Genomic DNA, 14,389 nt, shown 5'->3' with positions numbered 1-14,389 from the left:
TTATTATAATGTTTTGGTTTGTATATTTTACAACATAAAAATCTTAAAAAAAATTTTTGGAAAATTGAATAGATATAAAACACACATATCTTAATCCGTACCAATGACAAGTTCATAACATATTCTTTTAAAAATATATTTTCCGTCATATTTTACATGCATTTGCAGTACGAAACAATTGCATCCTTCAATTGTTAAAATCAACTAATCTTCAGTCAGCTCTAAACTGCTAAGAAGCTAAAAGCATATTAAAAAACAATCTTTTACTTCTTTATGATATTGCAAAAATTACTTCATAGATTGCGTTTTTAATGAAAATTACTTTTTAGTTACATGTATTAATGTGATCCTCCTACATATCGTTCATATAACAGTTAGAATAGAAAAGACAGTTTTTGTACATAACTCATTAATCATCGCAGTACCTAGTAGTTGCATCATTCGTTTATGTCAACTCAAAAATCAAGCATTCGTAACTGATATTTCCATTTACGAGGAAGTTGAAAGTTTATGTTTCATTCTGCAAACTGAAAATAGTGAATATCACGTTTCGCTGAAATTTGTTATATTTGTGTAATTGTTTCGAGCTTTGCAATTTTCTAAATAATGTATATTAATGAAAAAACGTTCAACAACATCACAATGAACGATTATCTATAGAATCAATTTGAAATTTATAAGAAAGAATCATTTTATTATCAAATTGTGAAAATGTCCAAAGTAGCCCCTTTTTTGTCTTAAAGGACACACTTTTTTCACTATTTCAGCATTTTTGTTATTTCTTGATGGTTTTGCCTCATATTTTGCACATTTGTTACGTACATACAACATACGTACATACATTTGTTACGTACAACTTAAATATATGCAAGAATTATCAACATCTATCCATAATTCTATGAGTTACAAATCTTCAAAGTTGAAGAATGTGAAAATAATGTCAAAAGAAGCCCCGTTTGACGGTACTATTATTTTGAGCGATTTCACCTGGTGCTTAACTTTTTAGCCGGTAGTGTGAAAATTTTCAAATTTTGTGATAATAAAATCGAGTATATTTGTAAAGTTACAGCATGCCAAAGTTGAGCATTTTGTATGGAAATCGCCTTTTACTACTATTATTCTGAACACAACTGTAGTTTTTGAATAAAACAACTGCTCAGTTTCTGTTATTTATTCGTCTGAATTCGACAAAGTGTTAAGCGATTATATCAGTGCACCGTAGGAATGTATCTCCATTGTAATTGGGCCGCATTTTTTTTACTTTGAGCAACATTGATTAGCGATCAGACGCATTTTTCGCAAACATCTACAAGAGTCTACCGAAGCATAAAAAGAACTGTGATAAAAATAACAAAACGAAATAAAAATACGTTCAAAACTGGTTTCAACATTTGGCTAGGTTCAACTTAAATCGAAACAATACTCCAGCTATCACAATAAAAGCTTAAAACGAAACTTGTACATCCGATTCGGTCAAAAATGTCCATCTAGCGTGGTCCTGTCTTTTTTGTAGCTATAGGAAGCTTGAAACGGCCCCTTACGGCAATCCGTGCAAATCGTACAGGGTGTAAAGATTTTGCGTCCGATCGTACACCTGTCGAGCAACGGCCAACATCTCCGGAAGCAACTTTATCGCCACACTCGCATCCAGACAGACCCTCTCCAGCAGCTGATCCCGATTGGGCATGGCGTACATGGCCATGACGGCACCCTTCCGGATCAACCACGGGTGGAACTGGGCCAGCGTTTCGTTGTATGCTGTTTGGCAAACGGCGCAGGTGTTTGCGGTGGCGCTTTCCAGCTCGCCGAGCCGTTTCAGGAACAGGTAGATGAAATCTGAAAATAAAAACGAATCAGTGTAAAAAATTAAAAGATGTAACATGTAAGATTCATTGTTTTAACCCTTGAATTATACATCCATTTCTCCAATGATTTTTTGAGATATTAATTGTATCTCCGTTAGGGTTCTGTCTTGACTAATTCGATGATTTCCTCCTAGAATCCAACCAAACATTACACTCCCAAAAAGTTAAAATCAAAATCAGAAGAAACAAGTATGTAGAACAAAAATTTTCTGTAAAATTCATACTTTTCAAAATTTATCAAAACCTAAATTTTGACATTTCTTTCAATATGGGACATTCACGATAAATTCAATGTTTGTGATCAAAATGGTGTGAGTTTTTTACTGCACAAGTTTCAAGTTATTTCCTTGTGGCGGTAGAAATTTCAGTTCAATCTGAGCTGTAGGAGTCAAGATCTAAGCTTCCAAACTTGGCCATTTTGTATGAAGAACGGAAATATGTTGTTTTGTTATAGGGCTATAATTTACGCATAATTTGTGATCTCGCCCTAAAAGCCATTGGTAACTGAGTGTGTAGCTCCTTGTTTCTAAGCAAATGAATGGACCAGGACGAAAACTATCAGCACCGGAAGATAGGGGAGGATCTTCTCTTCATCAGAACACTGTTGAATAACGTGTAAATTAATTTGTTTGCTCGGTAACAACAAGCTACACACTCGGCAAACCAGCTCTTACATCACACGTGGCAGAGAGTCAGTATATCAAAAATTGAAAGCAATAAAAGTACTATTACCAGGACACAGAACTTTGTGGCATCGATAAGATAAGGTAATCAAATTTCAATCATCTTTTCACGCTTATAAAAAAAATGCACTCACCGAGCCCCCGATGAAGCCGTAGCAATGTCCGACTGCCCGAAACGTAGTCCTTCTTGGCCAGCAGATTGCCGTCCCGTTCGTAGTCCATCATTTTTCGCACCGTTTCGAACCGTTCACCGTGGTCCGCGTGCTTCCGGAGCTTCTCCAGGATTTCCACCTTCTCCTTGACGTCACTGCTGACGAAGCCAAAGACGGTTCCCATCAGCGAGAAAAATCTGGAAATCGATAACAAAGAGCAATAATAACACCTGCAATTACAATGCAACTGCTCTTGAAGGTTGAACACCTACTTGTACAGTTCCTTGAAGGCTTCCAAGTAGGGATCGAGGAAAACATCGTCGTCGGTTTCTATTCCAACCAAACACAGTTCGAAGCTTCCGTGCACTTTTTGAAGATCGAATTTATCTTGAGCCATTTTTTTGTTGTTCGAATCACAGGCTGTTTTGTTTGGGTTCGTTTCCGAGTGTTTTTTTGATTATGAATGGACGAATTACTACGACGATTTGTTTACGAGGAACTACCGAATGAATGGACTACTATAATATTTACAACTTTTACAGTTAGGTAAACGTAAAATCCGCCTCGATCCCTACGCCTGCTGCTGTCGTTTCTGAATGCTGATGGCGATCCTTTCGCCTTGATGAACAACAAAGCAATCTCGAAGAACAAGAACAACAAGCAGAGCACAACGATTTTTATGAATGAAAAACGTCAGCTGGTTGTCGAACGAGGGGTTTACCAATTGTAATTTGCTTAAATGTATTTGTAATGAAACTGCGATGAAACAGCAGTTGCTCGATTTCCAGGCTTCCGAATTCTCACTCACTCTCAAGATAATGGATTTATCCCTCACAGCAATTTTCAGCGAAAAGCTGCCTTGCGATTTTATCCGTCCACAAAACAATGCGAAAATAGATAATTGCACTCTTCCGCAGCTGTGAGAAGTTTGTTTTCTCTTTCTCCAATCCATGGAGAACTTTTCCTGTATCCATCGCCACGAGCAGCAGTTGCTTTTATGCATCAAATTAACCACTCTTTTCGTCAAGTTGGTGTGGTAGCATAGTTAGCGTGCACGCATCGCGGTTGTTTTTAGCAATGTTCTAGGTTCGACAACCCGTCGCCGGCACTAGTTTTTGTTTATCCACATAGTGATAATTCTCGGGAGCAGTTGGTGAGCGAAAATATGATGGAGTGAAAAATAAATTATCCCCAGAGTGGAGTGATTTTCGGTTATCTTCCATCGTACCTCCAGGGAAAATAAGTGTGAGCGATAAAAGATGTTCACGTGAGGAAGCGAAAAAAGCATTCTCCTTACATGCGAAAAATCGTAGATTTCGCATCATTGACACGAAAATTCAGAACCCTGTCGATTTCTCAATTTGAAAACATGAATTCAGTACAAATTTGAGCGTGTTCCTTAAATTTCTAATCTCAAAAACTAGAAAATAGGGTGATGTGCTAATTTCTATCATATCGTTATCTTATCGGAGCTTTGATCAATGAGAACCTGCAAATTTCCCAGTACTGCAATGAATAATGCTGATACAAATCTGAGAGAGACTCGCGAAGAGGAAAAATATCAACTTCATATGCAGCCTAGATTCCGCTGTCACGGTACGTCAAATGCAGACAGTCGTTTCTACACGGGAAAAAATTCTGTGGTAGAAAATACTATTTTAGCTGACTACGCCCATTCTTAAAACTACCATGGAATTTCAGAACAAATTACTATGTTTGTAGAACATCCCACTGCTATACCTGGTATATTTGACAGCAATCATTTTCATCAATCTGATTTCGACTACAGACATGGTAAAATCAAGCGTATTTCTTGTTTGCTGCAAATTGCCGGTGCGAGCGCTTAAGTTGACCCCCTTAAATAGTAGTTTTTACCGCACAATTTTTTTTTTTGCGTGAATGGATGCACGGGTTCACTATTTTGCCGTTTAGGCGGGGCCGAATTCACTCGTTTTCATGGTAACATAAATAACACGGCACCACTCAAACGTAAAAGAATAAACGCGAGCATTGGCCCATAGCCTGATTCGCTACTGACAAGTAATTTCTTGGCCTATCTTGATGCATGGGAAATTCCTGCAAGGAATTGATCAAGAAAGCGCTTCTTTCTGATAAGGCAATCCTTGAGATAGCTGCGATACGCTGGTCTTTTTGTTTACCATGAGCTTTTGACGTTTCGCGATTGGAGTGATCATTCGATTACAAAGAAAAATGTTAAGCTCTGATAGCACTCGCATGCTTTGTTTACTCTTCCGTTTCAGCTACATGCACACTTTTGGCTGTCAGACGTATCGCGGAAAGTCCTCATGGATAGCCTTATTGAAGTACGCAGTTGAAAAGAAATGACAGTTCAAACGAGAGTCACTGTAGACAATTTCTGCAAGGAATCGACGACAAATTTCTTTAGCGATTCTTGTTCAGCAGCAAATTAGGCTTATAGGCTGGTTTGTGTTGGAGGAAGCAGTATTCGCCTCAAGTGATTTGGCAGCGCTGTATCGTGACAAAGGAGGAGGGAGAAAAAGCGCGGTCTGGCGTGTTGTTGTTGCGTTATGTTTGTTATAGTGTGAATTCGACCGTCTTGTGAGACATATCTAATAAATAAGTTATCGTTAAGGTACTTCGTGCGTAGGTGTTTTATTCTTTCGATTGTGAAATCCCTCGTTGAGTTTGTTGTAAGCCAACAGTTTGCTACTGACAAGAAAAGGAATCGCTTATCTCGATGCCCAGAAATGGGTCAGAAAATCACATTTTTCTGATCGCAGTACGCAGTTGAGAGGAAATGTCATTTCAAAAGGGGCTCTCTGTAGGGAATTTCTTGACCCATTCAATCAAGGAATTTCTTTACTTTTCTTGAGCGAAACAGTATACTTAGCTGAAAAAGTGAAAAATATTGAATTCAAAATAAAGCTAGGTATGCTGTTCCGCTCAAGAGAAGTAAACATTTCTGTCCAAGAAATGGTCAAGAAATTTCCTACAGTGAGCTCCATTTGAATTGACATTTCTTTTCAACTGCGTACTGCGATCAAAGAAAAATGCTCTTCTTGAGCATTTCTTGCAAGAAATTACCCACGCATCGAGATAGGCGATTACTTTTCTGTTGAAGTGGATACTTCGCTCAAACTGTTATTGAAAACCTCAGTCAACGGAGCAGTTTTTCCAGAGATGCTGATAAATCTAAACACAAGACTAGCTATTTCTATAATGTCTGCTGTTTGCTGGCATGAAATTTCACTCAACAGGCTATTCATGCTTCGGTGTGATGCGAACGCAATATATATTATTTTTTTGCTGTGATGTTCATGTGCGGGTTTGAACGGCTTATGCATGATTGATGTAAACACAGAGTGTAATAAGAAAAAAACAACTCAGCTTCGCGAGTCTCGTCTCAGATAATAACTGATGCCAAGCTACTCTTTCCCAAGACGACTTTCACATTGTGCAATATGATTTTGTTCATTTATTGGAAATAGTGCAATTAAATTATTACTTACCGTTGCTTCCATTCGTCGTAAACATTTTCATATCGGTCGTAATCAGCATCAATTTGTCTCAAAACTAACTAGCTCACTGTAATGTAGTGAGTGGTCAAAATGCACCACGTCAACGTTTTAATAAAATGTTTACCTACATTATTTAGCATCCCTCTCCATTCCCACAGCGTGATGAAATTTTTGGATTTCCTTTAAAATTCATTGACCCCATCAAAATAAAGCCCAAACATATAAACACAATTACTTTTTACCGAACAAATGCATGACGGCTCACAGTGCAGCGGGGCCTTCCTTAGCCGAGTGGTTAGAATCCGCGACTACAAAGCAAAGCCATGCTGAAGGTGTCTTGGTTCGATTCCCGGTCGGTCCAGGATCTTTTCCTAAAGGAAATTTCCTTAACTTCCCTGGCCATAGAGTATCACCGTATTTGCCACACGATATACGAATGAGGAAATGGCAATTGGCTTGTTTGGGGGTATAATGTTTTTTACATATTCTGATTCTACGTTAGAATCAGAGCCAGAATCCAAAGTTTCATAATTTTCCGTGCCTAGAAAGCAATATTATATTTGATAATAAATCTTCGAGCTGTTTAGTGGAATACCGATAAGTTTTTTCATTTACTTAATATTTTATTTATTAAAAGAACCATGGTAGAAATATCAGTTCATTTGCCACACGATTTACGAGCATGACTGACCGCCCGCAGTTGCTACTCCGTTATTGCAAGAATATCAGTGCTTACACAGGGAACCAACATACGCTACTCAGGATCAGTAAGTACTGTTGCTCTAATTACAATACTTACTGATCGGTATAACGATGCCAGTTGCGTCTGAATGCTGGTCAATTTGGGGATGGGATGGAAATGTTGACTTGCTTTATGGAGGCCGAGGAGCCCTCTGCACTTCCACAAGTAAACACTGGGAGTTTGGATATGGGAAAGGGTTATGTAAAGGATTCGTTTTGGTAAAGGATAAATATACAAATTGAAATGAATGCGCCTAACCGGATTTGCGATATTAGTGTTCGAACAAGTGTTCGCTGCTCGCCGCCACATGAGCAAGCGACAAGATCAAAGGATCAAACACAACTAACGAATCGCGGCACTTTTTCACAACTACGCGAACGACGCGCGACAAGTTTGATCCCGCCCTCATTGCCTGCCCCTGCAGGAGTAAGCGTTAAGGTCGAAGGATCAGACACTACTCTTTGCCTATATACGAATGCGCAAAAAGTTTATTTTACAAAGAATGATCTTAGTTTATTATTTTTGATATAACAGTTGAGGATGGGGTTTTGACACAATTGGTACGAGACACTAGGAAGAAGAAGAAGTCTTACTCTTCTACTTTTTCGTTGCATTACCTCCTCACTTGGACAGAGCCTGCATCTCAGTTTAGTGTTCAATGAGCACTTCCACAGTTATTAACTGAGAGCTTTCTATGCCAAAGTTGCCATTTTCGCTTTCGTCTATCGTGTGGCAAGTACGATGATACTCTATGCCCAGGGAAGTCAAGGAAATTTCCATTAAGAAAAGATCCTGGGACCGACCGAGAATCGAACTCAGATACCTTCAGCATGGCTTTGCTTTGCAGCCGCGAACTCTAATCACTCGGCTAAAGAAGTCTTAAGGTACATTGTTGTAATTTATTTCTGTCGAATGTACCAGTAATGTGGAACGATGTACCGTAAACATAGTAAATTGATCTGAAATTTCATTGTAGTTTCAAGAATGGGCGTAGTCAGCTAATATAGTTATTTTTACTACAGATTTTTTTCCCGTGTACACAATTTAAATTTCATTATGTATCAAGTACACGAAAAGATATGATGACAATCAGGATAAGCATATCAATGACTGCTACCCCCAGCAATAAACTAAGTGGCTTAAGGTGATATGCTTTCTTATCACACAATCAGCTGTAGTCGATTGAACCCGTTCACAGTTTCTTATCGCTCGAACAAGTATGAGAGTTTGGACTTTATCGATATGCTTGGCACAGCTTTAATCAAAGCGTGCAGCTTATCCATCTATTTCGATCAGTTATCGTGCGCACTTCTGTTTGGGCAGTTCGGTGCGCAAACAATTTGTTCGGTGTGTATAATTCAAACAAGTGGTTCATCATGCCTGAAGAAAAATTCGATCTGCAGAAAGTGCAATCGCACTTCGAACAATGCCCAGTCGGAGACGATGACATTTTTATAGATCCTTACTTGGAGGCGTTTCGAGAGCTCAACAAGTAGGTTTATCAAACTATTAGTTTTATTTCGCTAATAAATTAATAATTTTATTTTTCTTAAAGGTTCTTGTCAGTGATGGGAACCGTGTTTGGATTCATTTGCAACGAAATCAAAGAAAAAGTGCGAATTCTTGAAAGCCTTCGTCAAGATCAAAACCACGGTACTCATTTTGAAACCGTTCGAAAAATGATGGACTACGAGACGAGCAATGGTTTGGTGAATAAGAAGGGCTACATATCAGGATGTAGGACCATGCAACGACTTCACCGAGGTTTAAGTGAGTTTTGGTCGCTATCGTTAGTTGTGTATCGATATCTTGGGTAACTGATAACAGTTAAGCGGCTTATCTTATCGTAGTTAAAAGTGCAATAAGATAAGAGCTTTTGTTGACTAACTATGGATACAAGTTCCGCTCGGTTTTAGGCTTTCATATACCCAAAAACAATCAACTAGCTCTTTTCAATATGAAAACATCAATGTCAGTAGTAATAGGATTAGATTTTTCTCAGTCCAATTTCAGTAAAACAAAATTGATTCACCAGTTTCATATCCATTATCAATGCAACATATAAAACTGAAATATGTTTCCTGCACGTAACGGATATTGTTTATCCTTCAAAGACATGTGCTAAGGTGAAGATGAATCAAAGACCTCTACTGAAAATTGTAACAACACAAAAGCATTGTTTATAAGCATTAGCCAGTATTCAATTGTTCAAATATTGAGCGTGATCAGCTGTTTGGTTTTCCAGATGTATGCTGTTGAAAATTCTTTGTGTGATTCGATTCATTTACTCTTTAGAGAGTATATTTAAATTCAATGTTTGTTACAATTTAAAAATTGGAGCGCAGCATTTTTATCATTTTGTGAACTTTGATATAATGAAAAACAATTAAAAAACCAAGTAATTAAAGTTCTGGAGCGATTTTTAAATATTTTCCCCACAGATTTCATCTATGAATTTCTCAAGCGGCTATCGGAGCTGGAAACCGCCGATGCGAAAACCAGTGGCATTTGTCAAGCGGCCTACAATGACACTTTGGCCGAGTTCCACCCGTGGATAATACGCAAGGGAGCCCTCATGGCTATGTATTCATTGACCACCAGGGACGAGCTGTTGGGGAAGATGTGCGACGATGCCAATGCGACGCTCAAGCTGCTACCGGAAATGCTACACACCGGCCGAGGGGTGTACGACCGAACGCATACACTATACACGAACTATGGGCTTCATGGACTTCCTTGAGCGTTTGAAAAATGATTTAGTTAGTACGAATTGAGTCATTTTGTTAATTGCTTACGATTTGTTCTTCGTGAAAAAACGTAACTTCAAGCATTCTAATTCACTAACTAAAATTGCATTATTAAAAACGTGTCTACAGAGAACAGTGATATTATTCAAAAACGTTAATGAAACCAAATTATATTAATTTTGATAATGTAATAAAAACTTCTGATGTTTTTTTTATCATAGGTCACCTGATTTTTCTCAATATATAGTTCTTTCCAGCTGTATGTTTTTTTAAGTTGAATTATCAGGAAAATGCAGCATTAGGCAAAACATTTCATTCAACTTTTTTAGATTTTCAGGACAAAATGGTCAACATTGGTGGCGAGTTTGAAGGGTTGGATCGGAATTATTTTTAGAATGATTTGAATGAAATTTTGAATCACAAAAAATATTCAAATCACGAGTATTTTTTTTCGTTTCTGTGTTTGAACCATTTTTCACGTGTTTAAAAAAAAATCTGTTGTTTTTTAATCTGTACCGAAGCCAGTTATAGTTTTTTTAATCTTTTATTACTTTAATTTCTCTTATCTAGGTGTTCTGTGTTATAGGAGAAGAAACACTTTTTCAATTTACCTAACCTAACTTAACCTACATATATGATGCATTAAAAGTGACAATAGAAGATTGTAACTTCTTTTGCCTGAAATTATTAATAATTTTATTTGGCATTTGTTCCAATGTTTCAACATTGTATATCCTATGTAACTCATTGGTACTATACCAGGGAGGAAGCTTCAGAATCATTTTCATAATTTTATTTTGAATTATTTGCAGAGCTTTCTTCCTGGTATTGCAACAGCTAGTCCATATTGGTACAGCATACAACATGGCTGGCCTGAAAATTTGTTTGAATATCAAAAGCTTGTTTTTAAGACAAAGTTTTGATTTTCTATTAATAAGGGGATAGAGGCATTTCACACATTTGTTACATTTGGCTTGAATGCCCTCAATGTGATTTTTGAAAGTTAAATTCTTATCTACCATGAGCGCTAGATATTTAACTTCATCTGACCAATTTATTGGCACCCTTCTCATCGTGACAACACTCTACTTGAAGGTTTCAAATATAGAGCTTTTGGTTTATGTGGGAATATTATGAGTTGAATTTTGGAAGCATTAGGAGAAATCTTCCATTTTTGCAAGTATGAAGAAAAAAATATACAAACGTTTTTGCAAACTACTACTACTACTACTGACACGCAGAATTCGTCCTTTGGCAGAGAGACCTGTGTCATCCGCAAACAAGGACTTTTGACACCCCTAAGGTAATACAGGTAAGTTAGATGTGAATATATTGTATAATATTGGTCCCAAAATGCTGCCTTGAGGAACACCAGCTCTTACAGTAAGTCTTTCAAACCTGGAGTTCTGATAATTAATCTGAAGTGTTCGATTTGACAGATAACTTCGAATTATTCTAACAATGATTATTGGAAAATTAAAGTTTTTTAATTTTACGATCAAACCTTCATGCCAAACACTGTCGAATGCTTTTTCTATGTCTAGAAGAGCAAGACCAGTAGAATAGCCTTCAGATTTGTTGGAACGAATCAAATTTGTTTCACGTAAAAGTTGATGTGTGGTCGAATGTCCATGGCGGAATGCAAACTGCTCATTGGCAAAAATTGAATTTTCGTTGATGTGGGCCATCATTCTGCTCAAAATGACCTTTTCAAAAAGTTTACTGATGGAGGAAAGCAAACTGATTGGACGATAGCTAGAAGCTTCTGCAGGATTTTTGTCTGATTTTAAAATTGGTACAACCTTAGCATTTTTCCATTTGTCAGTAAAATATGCTAATTGAAAACATTTGTTACATTTATCAACTAAGAATGATAAGCTACTTTCAGGGAGTTTCTTGATAAGGATGTAGAAATAGTCCATCGTCGCCAGGAGCTTTCATATTTTTCAAATTTTTAAAAATAGTTCTCATTTCCTCCAAATCAGTCTCACAGGAATTATCGAAAACGTTATTTTCGAAGTCCTGAGTAATTTGATTTTCAATTCGACTAGTGAGTTCTAAATTAAAATTGTGCGCGCTTTCGAAATGCATAGCAAGTTTTTGAGCTTTTTCGCAATTAGTTATAAATAATTTGTTTAAAAAGATATGATAAAAAATATGATTTTTAGGCGACATTCAATTAGAACGGCATATATCTCAAAAAGTATAAGAGATAGAAAAATCGTGTACTCGACAAAGTTGTTTCTGGTCATTTGAACTTCATTCTACAACTTAACCAAAGATACCATATGCCTATCTGAATGTTATGGAACAATAGTCTCTCACTGCTAGGTGGATCTCACTACTAGGTGGATTGATCACAAAACTTTTTGCATCAAAATATGCGCTTAAATATACCGTAAAACGGGGTAACTTAGATAGTTTTTTCGAAGAAAACTTGAATATTTATGCATGCAGTTTCAAAGAATCATAATTTATATTTTTTAAACAAGTACCGTGTACCCCCGCTAATTTGAACGGTACCTCATGCAAACCATCAGGGTTCATTTTTAATTTGAACATCTAGTCACCCTAGAAAGGTGTTTCTGGTTACCTCTTTCACTGTTTTGTTTTGATTCTGCATTCCGTTCCACAGCATTCCATCTCACTTCACTACGTTCCATGAGCTAAATGACGTTTGAACCATTTTTAATCTGAACGATGTGCAAATTAGCGGGGTACAGATTAAAAAGTGTTCAGATTAAATGTGGTCAAACCAACGGGAGTACCCGGTACTGGTATTCTTACTATCGATTACAGTTGATAGATTGCCATAAGATTTATTCTGAATAGATATATAATGTTTCATATAATCGAAAGCCGGTTTTCAGTTTTGGGGTAACTTTGATAATGGAGTATCAATCGAACAAAATTGAATGAATTACAGAACATTTATTAGCCGTTGCATACCTCTAGGCGTTTAACGCTATATGGAAATTTCTGACTTAGATTACAAAAAATGGTCCCAGTTAGTGAAAACTTTCTTCCCCATAGCGGTTTGGGCGCTATTCAAAAAGCGCAAGAAATCGACGATATACAACACAGTGAGTAAGCACGACTTCTACTTATGTTGCTAGTCCGTATTTCACCGCAAAATCGCTAGTATTTAGCTGAGACGAGACTCGCGGAGACGGTCTTCTTTTTCTGCGATTGCAGAGTTTTTTTCTTGTTCCCCTCATTATTTACAGAAATCTTGAGCAAGCCGTTCAAGCTCTGACATGACCATCGCAGCAAAAAACATGCCAGCAAGCGTAGCAGACATTATAAATAACTAGTCTTGTGTTTAGATTTATAAGCATCGTTGGAAAAACTGCTCCACTGATTGAGGTTTTTAATAATAATTTATTTTGAATACAATACTTTTCACTTCTTCACGACGGGCTTCATTTGACGTTTTGTGACAGCGAAATCTGGGCTGCATATGACGTTGATATTTTTCCTCTTCGCGAGTCTCTCTCAGGTATTTAGTTATTTCGAGGTGATGTTTTCTTCAAAAATGCGAAATCATCAACTCCAACGTAGTTCTTATACTCTTTGTTATATGAATGATGGAGGCGCGTCGATCACTGCAAGTTTCTAGTCAATTAAATATTTGCGCGTCTCTCATGTGCACGAGGCTGAAATTTGATCTTTTGAAGGAGAGTATTGCGGATTTTTTTCACCAGTTAGACTTTAGTGATCTGAATTACGTCTTTTTCAGATTTCGCCTTAGATTTCGCTGCTCCTTTTCGACCACCGCCGCCCTTGCAATTATCCTGATGTTCATGACAGTTTACTCCAGCCGGCTCAAGTTAACCATTTCAAGCCAAACTTTTCAATCCGACGTATCTGCAAAAATAAACAAATCGAGATTTGCTTTGCATGGGCTTGACAAACGCATAATCTACCTATTGTGTCTATAAAAGTATTCCTACATCCATTTTTTGATTTTTGAAAGTAAATTAAAATTATGCCCTATGTGCACTTTACTCAGTGTTTTTAATTTGGCTACATACACCCTTCGTTTGCAAAGCGACTCAACTGTCAACATTTTTCATGCTAGCACATACACCGTACATATGCTCATAGTAAAGCGACCTATATGTAGAATCAAAACATAAAATTTCGAACACCAGATACGTCATACTGTTTCCAAATCACTAAACATGTTGGAAATCGAGAGAATTGGATTTCCACAGTTGAGCGAGCTGACGGGTCGGCAAACTGATGTGGAACATCATCAGTATTCGGTTTAAGACAATATTTCTCACCAAATTTCGCACAAGAACTGTTCTCCTCCTGCTTTTGTTATTTACGGCTCCGTCCGGTGCTCCTCTTAGTCGAGTTGAAATTGGAAACATTCGGAAACTAATATTCGTTGTCGTTGAAAGTTGAAACTGACGAATTGACTAAGTTTAATAAGTTTTATGGGAATTTGCAAACCGGTGTATGTGCAACTTCAAAACAATACTGGTGTATATGACGTGACGGATGTGCAAAACGAACTGTCAAACCGACGCATCAAGCAAGGTGTATGTATCAATCAAGGTATGGTATCGACGAATCATCCATGGTGTATGTGAGCAGCACAAAGCAAAAGGGTTTATTCTCTAATTTTACCTGTTTCTCAATTAAATTCAAAACAAATCGGATTTGTTTAATAGTGGTTAGAAACAGTGTTC

The 14,389-nt window shown here is 37.3% G+C and overlaps 2 protein-coding genes across 2 annotated transcripts; one reads left to right on the top strand and one right to left on the bottom strand.

Moving 5' to 3' along the window:
* Positions 1-1,156: 1,156 nt before the first annotated feature.
* LOC5565221 (ceramide-1-phosphate transfer protein) lies at positions 1,157-3,360 on the bottom strand. Its single transcript, XM_001649501.2, has 3 exons — positions 2,973-3,360; positions 2,683-2,897; positions 1,157-1,836 (listed from the first exon to the last, which is right to left on the bottom strand). The coding sequence occupies exons 1-3, from the start codon at positions 3,095-3,097 to the stop codon at positions 1,538-1,540; spliced, it is 639 nt and encodes a 212-aa protein (XP_001649551.1). The 5' UTR covers positions 3,098-3,360; the 3' UTR covers positions 1,157-1,537.
* Positions 3,361-8,228: 4,868 nt separating this feature from the next.
* On the top strand, positions 8,229-9,886 carry LOC5565207 (ceramide-1-phosphate transfer protein). Its single transcript, XM_001649500.2, has 3 exons — positions 8,229-8,434; positions 8,498-8,712; positions 9,384-9,886. The coding sequence occupies exons 1-3, from the start codon at positions 8,319-8,321 to the stop codon at positions 9,680-9,682; spliced, it is 630 nt and encodes a 209-aa protein (XP_001649550.1). The 5' UTR covers positions 8,229-8,318; the 3' UTR covers positions 9,683-9,886.
* The last annotated feature ends 4,503 nt before the right edge of the window (positions 9,887-14,389 follow it).

This window comes from Aedes aegypti, chromosome 2 (genome assembly GCF_002204515.2).
Source record: "Aedes aegypti strain LVP_AGWG chromosome 2, AaegL5.0 Primary Assembly, whole genome shotgun sequence".
Classification (NCBI taxonomy): Eukaryota; Metazoa; Arthropoda; class Insecta; order Diptera; family Culicidae; genus Aedes; species Aedes aegypti.
Note: the sequence above shows the minus strand (reverse complement) of the source record. Positions and strands in the feature narration are given on the sequence as shown.

Excerpts from the sequence above, each read along its gene's own strand:
- LOC5565221 (XM_001649501.2), bottom strand. The coding sequence starts at position 3,097 with ATGGCTCAAGATAAATTCGATCTTCAAAAAGTGCACGGAAGCTTCGAA. Across the intron at positions 2,898-2,972 it reads GCCTTCAAGGAACTGTACAA|ATTTTTCTCGCTGATGGGAA; the intron begins GTAGGTGTTCAA and ends ATCGATTTCCAG. Across the intron at positions 1,837-2,682 it reads ACGGCTTCATCGGGGGCTCG|ATTTCATCTACCTGTTCCTG; the intron begins GTGAGTGCATTT and ends TTTTATTTTCAG.
- LOC5565207 (XM_001649500.2), top strand. The coding sequence starts at position 8,319 with ATGCCTGAAGAAAAATTCGATCTGCAGAAAGTGCAATCGCACTTCGAA. Across the intron at positions 8,435-8,497 it reads GCGTTTCGAGAGCTCAACAA|GTTCTTGTCAGTGATGGGAA; the intron begins GTAGGTTTATCA and ends TTTTTCTTAAAG. Across the intron at positions 8,713-9,383 it reads ACGACTTCACCGAGGTTTAA|ATTTCATCTATGAATTTCTC; the intron begins GTGAGTTTTGGT and ends TTTTCCCCACAG.